This window comes from Drosophila novamexicana, unplaced genomic scaffold (assembly GCF_003285875.2).
Source record: "Drosophila novamexicana strain 15010-1031.04,08,12 unplaced genomic scaffold, DnovRS2.1 tig00000009-arrow-pilon, whole genome shotgun sequence".
NCBI lineage: Eukaryota > Metazoa > Arthropoda > Insecta > Diptera > Drosophilidae > Drosophila > Drosophila novamexicana.
This window is the reverse complement of record NW_020824766.1, coordinates 472,433-488,719: the sequence shown is the minus strand read 5'-3', so window position 1 is coordinate 488,719 and position 16,287 is coordinate 472,433. Positions and strand designations below refer to the sequence as shown.

The following is a 16,287-nucleotide window of genomic DNA, read 5'->3' as shown; positions in this document are numbered from 1 at the left end:
ATTTTGCGCGTTTCAGACCATAACCAAAATAAGTATTACGCCATATATGGCCATTTTTTACATACATATAAATAGCATTATTTTTTCTTATTTTTTTTTGCCTTTCTTGACATTTAGGCTAATTGACGCAATCTGTTTTAGGCCTAAACGCTAAACTGTTTGTCAGCTGCGAGCTGACATTAGGCCATTTGCCATGTGGAACAAGTGGAACACGCGACAGATAATAATGCCCAAAAAAAAATAAAGAATACCATATTATAACGACTGGGAATTAGAATAGGTAACAATGTCGAAATCTTTGGGCTTGATAAGCAAAATAGTCACCTATTCTTGATGATACTCTCTATTAAAGGCAGCTCTCGTTTAATTTGAAACGTTTCTCGTATTAGACTCTTAATGCGAAGATTTGCTCTGGTTAGCACTCTGAAAGTTTTAAAGAAAGAATCATTTTCTTTTCTGTTATCAAACTATAATAACCATATTTAATTTCCTTGTGATCTTTAGTTCTAGTACCTTATTTCAAGCTCATGTTGCCTGTTAAACATTTAAGAATGCGAAACAAAATGGAATTACATTAAAGTAAGCGAAGCCCTTCACGTGCCTGTTAAACGTTAACGAATGCGAAAGAAAGCAGAACTACAAAAATGAAAAGCTCCCACGTGCCTGTTAAACGTTAACGAATGCGAAAGCAAAGTAGGACCACAAAAATGAAAAGCTCTCACGTGAGAAAGAAACGTTTTTTATCACTTGCCACGTTCTTGAGCACACGCTGAGTGTTGTTTTTTTTTTTAGCATTCATAACTAACCCCTTCACGCCATTAAACAAACTTTATTGACACTGTAAGCCCCATTTATGCAGCTCTCACATTGATCAAACAGCGCTCTAAGCAAGCTCCCCCCCCCCCCCCTCCCCACTCTTACGCACACACACACACACGCATAAAACGCGTCATCCATAAAAAGTTCGCACATAAATAATGTTGACCTTAAAAAAAAAAGCAAAAGAAAAAGGTTGTCATATCACGGCCACCGTGACGAAGCTGGAAAAGCTGCCACATCTCCACATGCGCCTCCTGCTGCCAAGCGTGGACAAGACGCAAGACGCCAGACGCGGCGCCGGCGGATAGGCTGTCAAGGCTGCAAGACGGACGGACGGACGGATGGCGGGGCAAACGGACGGAGGGACTGAGCGACAAAACAACAAGGTGACATAAATATCCAGTTGCTCCGAAAAGGAAACTCAACTTTTCGCCAAGGCAGCAAAGCAAACAGCTTGGGTTAAGAATGAACGACTGGCAGTTACCCTGTAATTAACGCAATGCATAGATATATATTCTGTTGTTCTGAAAAGGAAACTTAAATTTTTGACTAGGCAGCAGAGCGAAGAGCTTGAACGACTTGCAGTTACCCTGTATGCAACACCAACATGCATTTAATAAATATTTATATACAAAACGTATCAAATTTATATATATAAAGATAACTTTGTTTCCAACGTGAATGTTACAGACATGCGCATCATTTGTATAATGCCCTTTATACGCATTTTTAAAGGGTATAAAACAAAGCGTGATATGTGCTGCAGCAGCCGCAGGCATAGACAAAGAGGGGGCAGAGACAGAAAGAATTGGATTCAATAAAAAAAAAAGCTTACCTGCATTGACCAAGTGAGGGCAAGATTCAGATCCCGCTGGAGTTGTTGTTGCTGCTGTTGTTGTTGTTGTTGTTGTTGTTGTTGTTGTTGCTGATTAGTCGGCGCTGCATTGAAATGTGTCAAGTTGTTGTTGTTGTTGTTGTTGGTCGTCGTGTGACGTCGCGCGGGCAGCGCTGGCGGCGGCGTCAAGCAGAGCGACTCCTGTTGCTGCTGCTGCTGCTTGGCCTCAATTTGCGGCGACTTCTTGGGCAATGCCAAAGCGCTGCTCCCATTCCCATTCCCATTGTTGTTGTTGTTCAGCGAAAGCGAACGCGCAAAAGAACTTTTGAAATAGCGACACGGCATCTGGAAATCAAAGTCCGGCGGCGACGCAGGCGTAGACGTCGACGTCGACGCATCTGCAGCGGCCGCTGCGCAGGCTTGCATTGTATTTTGCATTGGTTTTGTGCGCGAACCGGAATTTAAAATTTGATTTTCGTTAGGAATTTGTGTTATTTTTCTTTATTTATTTATTTTTCGTTTTGGTTAGTGCAGCTTTAGTTTGGCATTGTTGTTGTTGTTTTTGCTAATTTGCTTTGATTTCTCGTTTAGTGCATTTTTACACGCACTCTGGCCAGACTCACACACACACAAACACAAAATAAACGCGCGCGCGCGCACACACACACACACATACACTACACTCGTATTGGTTTTTGACAGCTGGTATGTTTTGCCAATTTCACACGCCTTCAAATTCAATTTTTCAATTATTTATTTGGCTGGCACTTTTTAATCAAAATCAATTTCCATGAAATATATAAAAGCGCGCGCACTACAAAAATCGGACACGGACGCGCAAATACATACGTCGCACGCGATCGGCTTTTTGTGAACGAATGAACAACAAGATAAACAAGCAAAGAGCAGAGCAATGCAACTCAGCGGGCTGCACAGCTGTCTGTTAGGTTAACAGTGGTCTGTTATTAACTGCCGCTCAGTTGTGTTCTGTAGATTAGCCGTAGATTCGCTTGTCCAAAACTTGCTGTTCATGTTATTCATTACAAATATTATATTATTTTATTGTCATTTAGTTTCATTAATTTTAATTAGCATCAAAATACTTTAAAAATACATATCTGCTATGCACGTAAGAAGACTTCGCGCCGAGCTTCAAAGAGAGCGGTTGCATATGAAATGCTCGCACTCTGTTATGTTAAAGTGCTGTAATGTTATGCTCAAATGATCTGTTAGCAATAACAGAGAGTGATTTCAGGTATGCAACATAAAATTGTTGAATGTTATCGAACTGAGCCCAAGAGTATGCAACTAGAATATAAACACGCCAAGACTAGAAATACAAATATTTAAATTTTGCATATACGTGATAAGGTTACTTCAAGACAAACAAACCATAAATCGAAGTAAAGCCGCAGCAGCACTTTTATTGTAGCTTCTTTTTTGAACGGTTGCATTCGGTCGATAAGCTGCTAAATGATATTACAGAATGTTAAGAAAATGTTGCAGTGTCATTTCTTGAAAAGAAGACAATTTTTGTGAAATATTCTAAAGTTGGCTACAAATAACAAACAAATCAACATCACTGGCAAATGTGGACATTAATGGGTAAGGGCATTACCAGCGCTTTATCAAATATTCAAAACTAATCCCACTGCCCCAGTTGCCAGTGCGCAAACATAATCCCCGCACAAATCCTGCCGACTTAATGCCACATCTAGATAGGCGGACAGGCGGACAGCTTGCCAATCAAATTGATTGTGCGCCGTTGACTATTTGTTCTATTATTTGACGACCCAAGCAAAGAACTTTACTGAATTCCAATGCCAGTTACAACTTTTTACGCAACATGCTTTTTGTTGGGGGTGAATAAAGGGGTGGGGCTGGCTCTCATCCTGTTGCAACTTGAGCTGGCACTAAAAACTCATTAGTCGATGGGCAATCTCCAAAAATAGCATGATCGAGCGCCAAAATTACTCATCCATCTGAGCAGCGCCAAATGTCGGCTATACACACAGAAATCCCATCAAAATCTCATTTGCGTTTCTATTTTTATTGTGTGCCCACTGTGGCCCCCGTGCGCATGCCTTGTCGTTTCTCAATTACATAAGCCTTATATAACGCGCCAACGGTGCGACCGAGATGACTGCTGTGTGCCGCGCTCGCGCTCTCTGAGCAGTCGGCAGAGTTGATATTCAGTTTGTGTATCGGCTCTCGCTCTCGTTCTCGCCCTCTCTCTTTCTGTTGTGGTTCGTCTCGCCCGCTGGTACATCTTTGTTAGTTGTGTACCACTTGTGGCAACCGTGCTTGGCACACATTCAAAAATAACAACAACACAACTACAGCACTCTCCCGCACTCTCCAAAAAAGGCGACCACGTGACTGCAAGCAGCCCGGCGCAGCAGCAGCGCAGCAGCAGCGCTGCTCTCGTCTGATCGTTGCGCTCATAATTTGATTTTCAATTTACAACTGTTTCGGTTTTGATTTGTTACAAGTGCTTGTTGCTACGCAGTTGTTGTTGCTCTGGGAGCGAAACCGTTTCGTTTTAATTTTTTGCGCATTTGATAATCACCATGTCTGCCGCGAGCAGCACCAGCAGCAGCAGCAACAGTGACGCTGAGAGAGAGCCTGAGAACATTATGGATTTATCAATTAGAGGTGAGTTTGCCTCCCCCAAGCACAAAACTCAACTCATTCAGCTGCTGCTGGCCAATTTCTTTCAATATCCCCCACACAAAACACGTGCGGCGCGCTGCCAGTGTGTGGGCCTGTGTGTGCTTTGTTTACATACCCACACACACACACGCTCGCCTATTGCGTGATTTGGCTGCTGTTTGTGCGTGTGTGTGTGTGCGAGAGCGGGCGCTCTGTGTATGTGTGTGCGTGTGAGTTAAGCCTCCAATCGCCAGACCATGTGACAAATTATTTGACTTTGCCTTCTTTTTTTTTTTATAACACGGCCAATTGCTTTTGTCGAGGCGAATTGAACAAATAACAGTAAACAAATAATGATATGGATGGTATATTAAAATAGAATAGCAGATAAAAAGAGAGGGGCATAGAAAAGAGCGCAACAACAGTTGTCATTATTAATTGCAAAAAAAATAACGATGTTGTAGTAGTACAGTAGACACCCGCTAAAGCTTTTGAGCAGTTTAGTTAAGAAGCTCAAATGCGATCTCTACGCTAAAGCGCCTAAATCGAGTAACTACTGTAGCCTGCAGCTTAACTAGCTCACGGCGAATTAATAAATACATATGTATGTATGTATGTTTTTTTTTGTGTACATTAAAAGAAACATTACAAAAACTAATTAGTTTAGCCCAGATGTCGACTAATTGCTGCATATTATTCTGCTCAAGACCAAACCCCATTCCCCTCCATCCCCTACACTATAAACTTTAGATTGATATAACTCAATGTGATTGATAGACTGCTCCAAGCTGCTCGCTGCGGTTCGGTTCGGTTCGCTTCGGTTTTTATGGCCTTTGATATCAGACTAATTATAGAGACGCCAAAACTCGATAAACAGTATTGGGCAGTTGTTCCTCGAGCTGTTGCCAACAATTGGACTTTTGCCACACATTGATGAAATGCGGCGACGTCGCCACAATCAAAACCCAAAACCCAAAAAAAAATTAAATAAAAAATAAACCAAAAGCCAAACGCATTGTCATCGTTGCCGGCATCGCCAACGTTTTTCTTATCATTATCACAGCCCAGCGACGAGGTTACCACGCGACTATAAATATTTACTCTCATGATTATTTCGTTTCGGGGCGCATAAAAATTTGAGTAGTGGATGATGAAAGCCGTTGCGAGCTATTGAAAGTGGAATGAAGATAGAATTTTAATTAGAAACCTTGCCGTACACACGCATACACCTGCACAACAAGGCACACCATTCATCATTTTGGGGCATGGGCCTTATCAGTTGTAGCTCGGCACAGTCTAGAACTCAAAGTGCAAATCGTGTGAAGCGCATTCGCGTTGTCAACAGAGCCTAAGCAAAAGCTTGCACGAAAAGCTTGCGAGCCAAAGTCGCGCTCTCTCTCTCTCTCGCTTTTGCTGCCTCTCACTTTTGGCAATCAGATCACATGGTCGCACTGGAATATCTGTGACGTGACCGTACGATCCGTTCACTCGGCCTGATAACATCGAGTCGAGCGCGCGTCTTGCTCGTAAATCCACATGGAAAATTTGTCACTTGTTTTGGCTGCAAGTTGCCTGCAGCTGGCTTCGGGTCAAAGATCAGGCTCAGGGGCTCCACACGGACTGCTAATCGCAATAAGCGTGCCATTAAGTACCACAATTGGAGCTATTGCGGTCCACTAATCTATTCGAAATTCGTGTCATTAAAAATAAATGCGACGCCAAAGCAGACGAAGCCTTGGCACGCGTCTGGGCACTTTTGGAAAATTTTAGATTGAATTGAGTCAGGCGTTTATTGGGGTCTGGGGTCAGCCAGAACATAGACTTGGGTACCCTGGCGATTGTTGCCGTTCGCATTTCATTGAATTGTGGCGTGGTACAGTTGCTGCAGAGATGCTAAGCCACAGATTTGAAGAGCTTTTGTCTGTTAATTCTATAAATAAACTAGTTTTATTTGATTAATAGTCGACAAATAAACACAATCTAAGCATTTTGCTGCTATACCCTCTCAAGAATTGTATGCTCAGCTCTTGTCTTCTTCTTCTTCTTACTTAACTGTGCGCATAACCGGCAGCTGATTCCCAGTAATTTCCAACAAGCTCACCAGCTCAGCAAAAAAGAAAAAAAAACACCGCAAGAATTCAGCTGTACTTGATATTTTTTCTGATTTCCCAATTTGATGGGGGGCAGCCCCGACATTCGCCCAGTTTCGACTTGCTTCCAGCCGATATTACGTCAATGTGCAATTACGAACAACAGCAGGGCACACAAAATAGAAGAAGAGGAAAAGAATAAACAAAAACTGCAGCGCCATCAAGTGCGGTAATAAGCGCGCTATCTCGCTCGCACCCAAATGCATACAAATTGCTTGTAATGGAAGCAACCACAGAACAGCACTGAAACAGAAACCGAACTGAGCTAAAATGCGAATGTGAATGCAAATACAATGGCGAGAAGGGAGCTTTAGCCGGCGCCGTAGACAACAACAACATCAACAACGGCATAATTACAATTATGTCATGCACATGTATTACAGTCTGCGCTTTACATTTGCGTATATATGTGTGTGGGTGTAGAGGCGGGGACGAGTTGGGCTTTTAAGAGAGGAGCTTTGACTCGATCAACACGTGCTGCTGCTTTATGATCGTTCATTGCCACGCAGAGAGAGAGCAGAACCCGCTTGACCGGCCCTTCAACAGCCAAGCCTACAAGCAGGCATGCTTGTGTACAAATGTACACATGTATGTAAACATGTACACATGTATGCATGCATGTCTGTTTGTACATGTTTATGTATGTATGTGTAGGCTTGCTTTAATTAGAATGCGCTATAAAATATACAAAACGGTACATTTTGATTAGCAGTCACGCATGTAAATGGCAAGCAATCAATTTGCAAAAATAATATACATACATACATATGTATGTGTGTGTATATGTACATGCATATTCGCTTGAAGTAGAAACAGCGCAATATATGTTTTATGTATAAAAGACGTCATAACGAATGTGCGTCCGTGCATGTACATACACATATACATATATACATTAATATGTACGCATGTGTGTGAGTGCGCAATAATCAAAAACAAAAAAAAAAATAACATTTTAAATTATGTGTGCCATAACATTCGCATTGAATAAAGTAAACATAGAAAAGAACTCAACGCTGAGAGCCGCATTACAGAGAGCAGAACTAACAGTGAGAGAGGGCGAGTCAGACTGCGAGGTGCAAACTCGAAACATGCACACATACATATGTGCATATGTATTTGCGTGAAACATGCATAATTAGCACATATCAAATCAAAAGAGAAGGCCAAGCACGAGTGAAAGAGAGCCTTAAGGCACGATTAACAGCAAAACAGGTTACTGTGGTGCAATGCCTATAAAAAAAGCGTCCGTTTAGTATGTTAAGATGTTAATAATTTGCTTTGATAACAAAATGTGTGCATCAATGTGTTTTCAACTATTTTAAGTTGTGCAATGTGTTCAATTGAAAGTTGAGCTGCTATTTAAATGTTGCCCATAAATAGAGGGTTGCACCTCAGCTATAAATTTCAACGCTCGCTCAATGCAGCTGGAGGCACTGTGCGCCGTCTCACAATAAAGCGCCGGCAAAAGTTTAATTGAAAAGCCAACTTTAATAGCCACGTGGTGCGTGATTCTTTTCATGTTGTTGTTGTTTTTCTTATTTTTTTTTTATTTTTGCTGTTGTTTTTGTTCTTGTTCTTGTTCTTGCTGCTTATGTGGTGCACTTTCAATTGTTTCGTGAGCACTTGTTCTTATGTTCGACGCGAAACGCTGACGCTGACGTTGACGTTGACAGCGGCAGCGGCAGCGTGACTGGCTATTGTTGTTGTTGTTGTTTTTTGTTGTTGCTGCAGCAGCAAAGTGTCAGCAGCTGATGAAAAATGTGCCACTGGAGAGGTCCGCCTGGTTTTTGACATATTGACAGGGTGTGGGGGCGGCAGCGCTGCAGGGGCCGCTAGGACTCGAGCTAAAATACATGTGTGTGTGTGTGTGTGTGTGTGTGTGTGTGTGTGTGTGTGTGTGTGTGTGGGTTTGCTCATGTGAAAGGTGAGCGGCGTGTTGTCAATGCTGACAGTTTCTGGGTATGACCATGCAATACATTTTCCCAACTCAATTTTCTCCATTTTTCCCCCCCTCAGTTTTTCTATGCACATCTATCTATATATATAGATTTTGCTTTGAACTCTTGTAAGTGACACTTCTCCATTCGAATTGCGTTGCGCTGTGCTCTGTGTGATCCATCAAACGTTAAGCCCATGTCTAGCTTCTAGTTTTCCACCTTAACCAACCGTTCAAGCCCCCCTCCACAACGCCGCCCCTGGGCTCATTTGGCTTGTAATCTCGCGCGTTAATTGACAGTTTTTGCCGCTGCCGACGCCGCTGCCGCTGCCGACGCCGCTGCCGCTGCCGACGCCGCTGCCGCTGCCGCTGCCTTCGTCATTGTCGCTTTGACAGCAAATTGAAAAATTGTTGAGATTTTTCAACAACAACAAAAAGCCAAATGTAATTTCTAGAATTTCGACAATAAACAAAATGGCAACATTTTATATGCATGTAGCCCAATTCGGGCTAAACAAATCAAATTAAAGTTTATGCGAAATATGAAATTTGTTTAGTTCAAGGTCAAGGCGTCAACTGTTGCGGACACGCCCATTTTCTATTGTTGGCGTCAAACGCAATATTTTAATTGAATTTACATTTCGCACGCATACACATAAAGCTACAGATACAAAAGTAAAGATACAGATACAAATACTCAATAGAAATGAATACTGTTTGCCATTTGATAAAGACACAACCGAAAAAATAATTAATTCAATTAACGGGCGAGCAATAAAAAAAACGCTGCCAAAACGATTGCCTATTAACTGGCCCAGAAGGTGAGAGGGGTGGGGGGAGGGCTGGGGGGTTGGCCTGGGGCTTGGACTGAGTAAACTAAAAGCTCAATCAAATTCGCGTGTTTTTTTTTCGTGTTGCTTCTTCTATTTTTTTTCATATTCATTTTAGTCTCAACTTCTCGAGGTCAATAAAAACGCAGCCAAGGCGGCGGCCATTTTGTGTGCGTGTGCGTCTGTGTGAGTAAGAGAGAGACAGAGAGGGAGAGGGAGCGGGAGAGTGAGAGAGTGTTTCGGTGTGTGCGTGCGCTGTTTAAGGGCATTTCCTGTGCACCGCAAACGTCTCGCCCTGCAGCTGTCCTTGCGGCTGACAGCCCAAAGACACGCTGAAGTTTATAAATGATCGTGCGTCTGCCAAGGGGCTGGGAAGGGGGTGGGATGGGGAGGTTTGTGTGTCTAAGGGGGTGGTGGGCTTGGCTTGCATGAAGCAGGGGCTGCCGCTGGGGCTCTATTTGACAGCGAAAGTCGTGCGTGTTTGTTTGTCGAGCTCCGGAGTTGTTTCTTCGTGCACGTCACGTGCTCTGCAGGGTGTGCGTGTGTGTGTGTGTGTGTGTGTGTGTGTGTGTGTGTGTGTGTGTGTTTGCATTTGTTGTCAGTGCAGCGCAACTGGTAATATTTCCATTGTGGTTGTTGTTGTTGTTGTTGTTGCCTTCAAGCTTAGTTTTGGTTAAATATGTTTCGTGGCCTTTTGAGAAAATTGAAAATTGGTTTTTGTGTGCACTCGAGATTGGAACACATTTGTTTTAGGGGCGTGTTCAAGAGCAGGAAATGATTTAAGCAATCGCTCACACTCACACTCTGTCCTTGAACCGCAAGACTAACTAATTGATATTGTTGCCGGGGCATAAAAACGATTTACTAAACATGAAATCATGCCCACTAAAAACATCATTAAATGAAGTGCACCTTCGCTCACATTCATGCAACCAGGTGTATCATTAAATTAAGTATTTTAAGACTCCTAATGATAAGGTCATTAAATTGATTTAATCTGAGATATAAAATGAAAGATACTTTGACAAGTTTAGTTTCGAGAAGCGCGTAAGAAATTGACGTAATGAGTTTTTCTTAAATTACGTTCAAGAAAATACGCGTAGATTAGAGTTGACCTTGTTAACCCTTGTTGAGCTTCTATTTTATAGAAGTATTTCAATAACTTGCCAGCTTTTTCTCTCTGTGTACCGCATTCCAGTGCAGCCTAATATTTGTTTTTCCAATATTAAATGCTCGTAAAATATGAAAAGCGCTTTTAAATAGCCCCTCAGCATTTGGTTCAATCGGAAAACAATTGAACAATGATTCATAATCATTAAAACGCACAAAAATATCGAAATAATTAATTGGGCATCTTTCGGGCACTTCAAGTACGCGCGTAATACATATCTTTGGAGATGCGCTCAGATTTGGTTCTCTAAGGCTGATGCAATGTCAAAATATGCTCAAAAAAGTGCTAAAAAATGAAAACTATGAAAATCGATTCTCGTGGTTTGGTGTTATTAATGCATTAGAGTGCTGCTAATGAATTGGCCCAATACAAAGAGAAAAAAAAACTGGATTCTTAGATATATATCTGTGGCCCTCTGATCGGCTCTATGCCGTTTGCTGTGATAAGCGAGAACCTCGACTCCCTCCACACCGCCCCCCCCCCCTCTCTGTGCCCCTCTGTAACCCCCACAGATAGCATAGAGCATTCGTACTAATTCCGTCATTCATTTGTACGTTAATTTGTACAACTTGCCGCTGTCGTCTTTAACAAATTGTTGTTGTTTTTACGTATAAATGTGCGAGATTTCAAATAGAGCAAAATGTAGTACAGATTTCTGTATATACACGTGTATATATATGTATATATATATAGCCATAGCTGATAATCGGCACATATAATCTCAGTGGTAAATTAGAGAAACAAACACAAATGCATCGCATATAGGAAAGGAGACTCTGCCTGCCTGACAGACTCGTGCTAATTGTTTGTTTCTTATCCATTCCGAGATTGGGTATAGCACAGCTCATAAGCCTTTCATGATATTATGCAGGAAAATTCCAATATTATTTAACTTTGGAGGTTCTTTAAAATACATATGTGTATATGGTATATAACTTGACTTGGGCAGATCTAATTTGAATAACATCAGTCTATGCTTGAATAACTTCCTCGTAAACAACTTTCTTGCTAGCCGACCTACATTTACGCTTGGAATTATCTGTTTTTGACATCAGTCTAAGCGCATACTAAATTTAGTAACTCTAGCTATTATCGTCTCCGAGTTCGTTGAGTTTGTGTAGGCAGACTGGACTATTTTTAGCTGAATTTTCAGTTCCAGCGTCTGCCCAAATGATTCTATTCTTAACCAACCTATAAGGGATTAGAAGTGGGCACTACAACTTTTAGAGCTCGTCAAATAAAAGAGAAATTGCTAAAAGTGTTTCAATTCCGCATGTTCCTATCAAATGAAACGTTTTCATTCAGAAACGAATTGGGAACTTAAGGCCATGAAGAGAGTTTATGAAACAGGGCACATCATGCTGAGCATTTGGTAGCCAAGGCTATATTTTATGCCCTATACCCATTGAAGAAGGGGTAAGAAGGGTATAAAGGTTTAGTCTTAAGGTATGTAACAGGCAGAAGGAAACATCTCCGACCACTTAAAGTATATATATTCTTGATCAGCATGATTAGCCGAGTCGATATAGCCATGTTCGTCTGTCTGTCTGTCCGTTCGTCTATCTGTCCGTCTATCAGAGCTGTAGACTTGAAATATTGAATGTAGGTCCTTTTAATCGATAACTTGCCGATAACACTTGAATCGATAACACGAGCTGCATTTGCTGTTCGTAAAAGGAGGTTCAGGGTATCCTCCAGTCGGGCACGCCCGTCTAGAGCTGCTCACATGTTTTCCTCCATATTTTTTTTGTGATGATTTTGATAAGAAGCCAGACCGAAAAATAAACGCATGATGTGTGCGGTTTAAAGGTAAACCCAACAAAAAAATCTAAATTAAACAACAACAAAAAAACACGTTTTATTTTTTGTACTTTTTTTTAAATATTTTGTATTTCTTTTTTTTTCCGGCTGTCAACGTCGTTGTCGTCGGCTGTTTATTTAGTGATATGCATGCGAGTTGCGGCCTGATAAGAGCCACAATATTTGCCAGGTTGTAGGACAAAAAGAGCTTAGCCGAGTTTGAAAGAATTCGTTGTTGTCGAAATGTATTTTCTTTGGCAGCGACATTTCAAATGCCAAAGCAAATAAGCGATTTCCCAGTGTCTTAGTGTGTGTAGGTGTGTGTGTGTGTCTATAGCTGCCTGCCCAGTTCCTTGACAAGAACAACAACATCTGTGACGGCAACATTGTTGGAACTAGCTGACGGACGACGAGCGTTCATCTCGCTAAGCTATATTCATAGATATAGATTCATAGATGCTACCTATATATATATATATAGAGTATATATAATATCTTGACGAGAAATGCGTTGCTGCTTCCAACGACAAATACACCCACCCACACACACACACTCGCACACACATTCCGACATTCTTTTGTTGGTTCTTCTGAAAAAATGGTGGCAAAAGCCAAAAGGCAGGGGTTGTCAAAGTTGCGTTCGCTTCGGGGCTCATTTATAATTTATTGCGCTTGAACACGTTTCGTCCGTATAGTCGGGCATATAGCCGCCATATAGTACACATCTCAGTCTGTCAGTCTGTCGCTGATCTATTGAAGGCGACCTCCATTGCCCAGCAACGGGCCTCCTGTTGCTGCCATTTCCTAGTTTCTTTCATTCACAGAATGTCACATGATGACAGGGCGACAGTTTCTGTTGGCTCTATTCACATACAAAATTCTTTCTTGAACAACTTTTTTTTTTGTTTTTGTTATTAACTTGTGCATGTTTTTTGGTTGTGCGGGTTGTAAGACTCTGTGTGTGTGTGTGTGTGGAATGACTCAGAACGGCCACCGAAATAGCTAAATTTTACGAATAGATAATTTCAAGCAATACGTTTTATATTTAGTACGCTTTGTATTTGAGCCAGTTGAAGGTTGAATTCTATTATATGATTTATTTACATTTTGGAATTCATTCTAAGGGTTAATAGCATTTACAGAGGTCAGCTCGAGCTGCACACAGAACAAGAGTTAAGCTTGCGGGACATGCTTAGAATTGAGCCAAGAGATACTTTGTATAGACTCACGTTTGTTGCCTCTAAAGTCCGGCATTATGCATTATAACAAGTTGTAGTTAAAGGAAATATATATAAATTTTATGGAGATACGTAAATTATTCATTTGCTCAAGTCTAGCTACTCTAGTGTTTAGTTTATTATTAAAAGATACTTTTTGGGGCTTTTAGTTGCCTATTTTTTTGAACAAGAGCTTAGGACTGGGGCATAGCCTGATTCTTATTCTGATCGATAATTATTTCTTAATTATTTGTTGCGTGCATGCATTCATTTTTCTTTGTGGCTTCTTATCAAAAACAAGTCAAAGGCTCCAGACGGGCGTGCCCGACTAGAGATACCCTGAGCCTCCTTTTACGAACAGCAAATGCAGCTCGTGTTATCGATTCTGATCGATTGCTTGGAAATGGGGAAAGTTATCGATTGTCGGACAACTATAGGACCTATGCTCAACATTTCAAGTCTCTAGCTCTTATAGACAGATAGAAGGACGGACAGACAGGCAGAGATGGCTCGGCTATTGAGGCTGATCAAGAATATATATACTTTATAAGGTCGAAGATGTTTCCTTCTGCCTGTTACATACATTTACCCTTTTAACCACTTTCAATGGGTACAGGGTATACAAATGAGAGATTTAGAAACTCGTTAAGTTCTTCTGCAAGATTTGTGCCTTGTTGAACTGGGTCAAAGCATTTGCGATAAGTTTGATTACATTTAGGAAAAAAACTCAAAAGGTCTTCCTTAAGCATGTCATTAAATCAAGCGGAAATAATTATCAAAAAAATGAAGCATATCTGTCCACTTTATCAACAAACAAAATCTGTAGCAAGGCACCTTTAGTAGGTGCAAACCGAATGCTTTTTATTAAAAACCTATTTGTTTTTTTATTATTCTTATTGGAAAATTATTGCGCTTATCTGCAATATGAGATATTGTGCAACTATGACGGAGCTAAAGCTATCAGATTTAAATTTAGGAAGTTATCTATTTCTACGTGCTTACTAAACAGTTTGATTAGCCGCGGTTGCGGCCAGTGTAAATACGCAGCTCATTAGCGGTTAACCCGTGCACTAGCAGCCAGCCTACGCCCAGCCACCCACAACCCACCTGCCCACCTGGCCACCTGCCCACCTGGCCACCTACTTTAACGGTCATTTTCAAGGCGCTCTAATTGCACGCGTCTTGTCGCTACGTGAATTGCAAATTCAATTACAGTTGGCAAATTACACAAAACATATCTAAATGTACCGATACGCGATGGGGTTAAGCGGGGGGGGCTAAGGGGGCGGGGCGAGCTGTGGGGGCGGGCTGGGTACTGCTGCTGCTGTCGTCGTGTTGTGTTGCTGTTGTATTTATTTATACAAATTACAGCGAAATGCAAACAAAAAAAAAAAACGGAATATAAAAAAAAAAAAATAAAAATTTCCACACATTAAAAGTTTTTAGCTATGAAATCGACTCACGTGAGCGCTGCTACAGCGACGCCAACGCCTCTGCTGCTGACAGCAGCAGCAGCAGCCACACAAATACAAATATTAGAAATAATAACAAAAATAAAAAAGTATAAGCGAAAAAAAAAAAACCGCGCGTATGGCAGATAAATCAGAGAAAAACCTAAAAACATTGAAATGAACAGCAAATGCCGCTTGCCGCAGTACACAGACACGCACACATACAGCTAAAGGCAGCCTATAGAGTCGCAGACAGACACATACACAGACACACACTCATGCAAAGGCAAACGTCAGCGCCGCCGTCGCATTGACGTAATAGCAAAAACTGTAGTACGTAGAGTAAATTAAAATAACACAAATAAATAAAATGCCAGCACAATGAGTGCCGGCTGCGATCTCACTGAGAGAGTGAGAGAGCGAGAGCAAAGAGAGCGGCGGCAGCAGCAGCGATAGCGTGTGAGAGCGGCGCACAATTAAAAATATCAATTTGAACTTTGAGACGCAATGGAAAATGCCCAAAGCCGTAAGCTGCTGTCGCCCCGCATAGAACCAATTAGAAACAACAACAAATTGAGTAGCCGAAGCTGCGCAGCTTGCGAGAGTCGGCTGCCCAAAGCTGAGCTTCGGGTTCGGCTGCGAGTCGTTCGTCGTTTTGAGTTGCGCGCGCGACGAAAAGAGAAAAAAAAAAATGGTTGCCAAAAATAAAAGTTCAAAATGTGCACAGCACGCGGTGTCACTGAGAGCGAGAGCGAGAGCGCGCGCCAGCGTGAGAGCGTGTGCGAGTGTATGTGTGAGCATGTGGCGTAAGGCGGCAGAGTGTGAGAAAGAGCGCACGCTTGTTGGCAGCCACATGGCAGCGTCAGCATGGTTCTAAGTTGTAGCGTATCTGTATCTGTAGTGTGGCGTATCTGAGCATAGCCGACTCGTGTTATTCGTTGTTGTTGCTGTTGCTATTGCTGTTATTGTTGTATTTGTGTGTGTTTGCCCTTAGTAGCTGGGCGCTCTCGCGCACACACACACGCGCACACACGAGCACGTTTTCGCTCTGCCTCTACTGCTGGCCGCGAGCGCATATTGTACACTTTGCAACGAGCGCGTGTGCCCAGTCAGAGTCAGATGAACAGCCAAAGCCGTGTGGACGCAAATTAAATACAAACAATCAAATTGGCAAGGAAAATTCGATAAAAAATTATGTGCAAAAATCGTATAATACATTAACTAAATCACGGCATACGAAACATGGTGCATTAATCATTTTCGGCGAGCAGCAGCACCAGAGGCTGCCATTGAATAAAAAAAGACTTTGCCCAAGCGAAGCACGTGTGTCAAGTAGGAACTTTTAGTAATAAAAGCAAAAAGCGAGCAAGAAAAACGCGTATTATTTTTTGGCCTGACAACCAAAGCAAACGGCAAAGACAAC

General features: G+C 41.9%; 2 protein-coding genes across 2 annotated transcripts in view; one reads left to right on the top strand and one right to left on the bottom strand.

The window, feature by feature from the left end:
- The window catches only part of LOC115770477 (putative uncharacterized protein DDB_G0271606), a 35,660-nt gene extending 33,483 nt beyond the window's left edge, over positions 1 to 2,177 (bottom strand). Inside the window, exon 1 of the mRNA XM_030715765.1 lies at positions 1,655 to 2,177. Coding sequence (XP_030571625.1) covers positions 1,655 to 2,092 — 438 coding nt within the window. The 5' untranslated portion in view covers positions 2,093 to 2,177. The remainder of the gene's footprint in view (positions 1 to 1,654) is intronic.
- A 996-nt stretch (positions 2,178 to 3,173) lies between these two features.
- LOC115766443 (hepatic leukemia factor) overlaps positions 3,174 to 16,287 on the top strand; it is a 72,219-nt gene continuing 59,105 nt past the window's right edge. Inside the window, exon 1 of the mRNA XM_030710417.1 lies at positions 3,174 to 3,259. Within this exon, the coding sequence (XP_030566277.1) occupies positions 3,244 to 3,259 (16 nt within the window). The 5' untranslated portion in view covers positions 3,174 to 3,243. The remainder of the gene's footprint in view (positions 3,260 to 16,287) is intronic.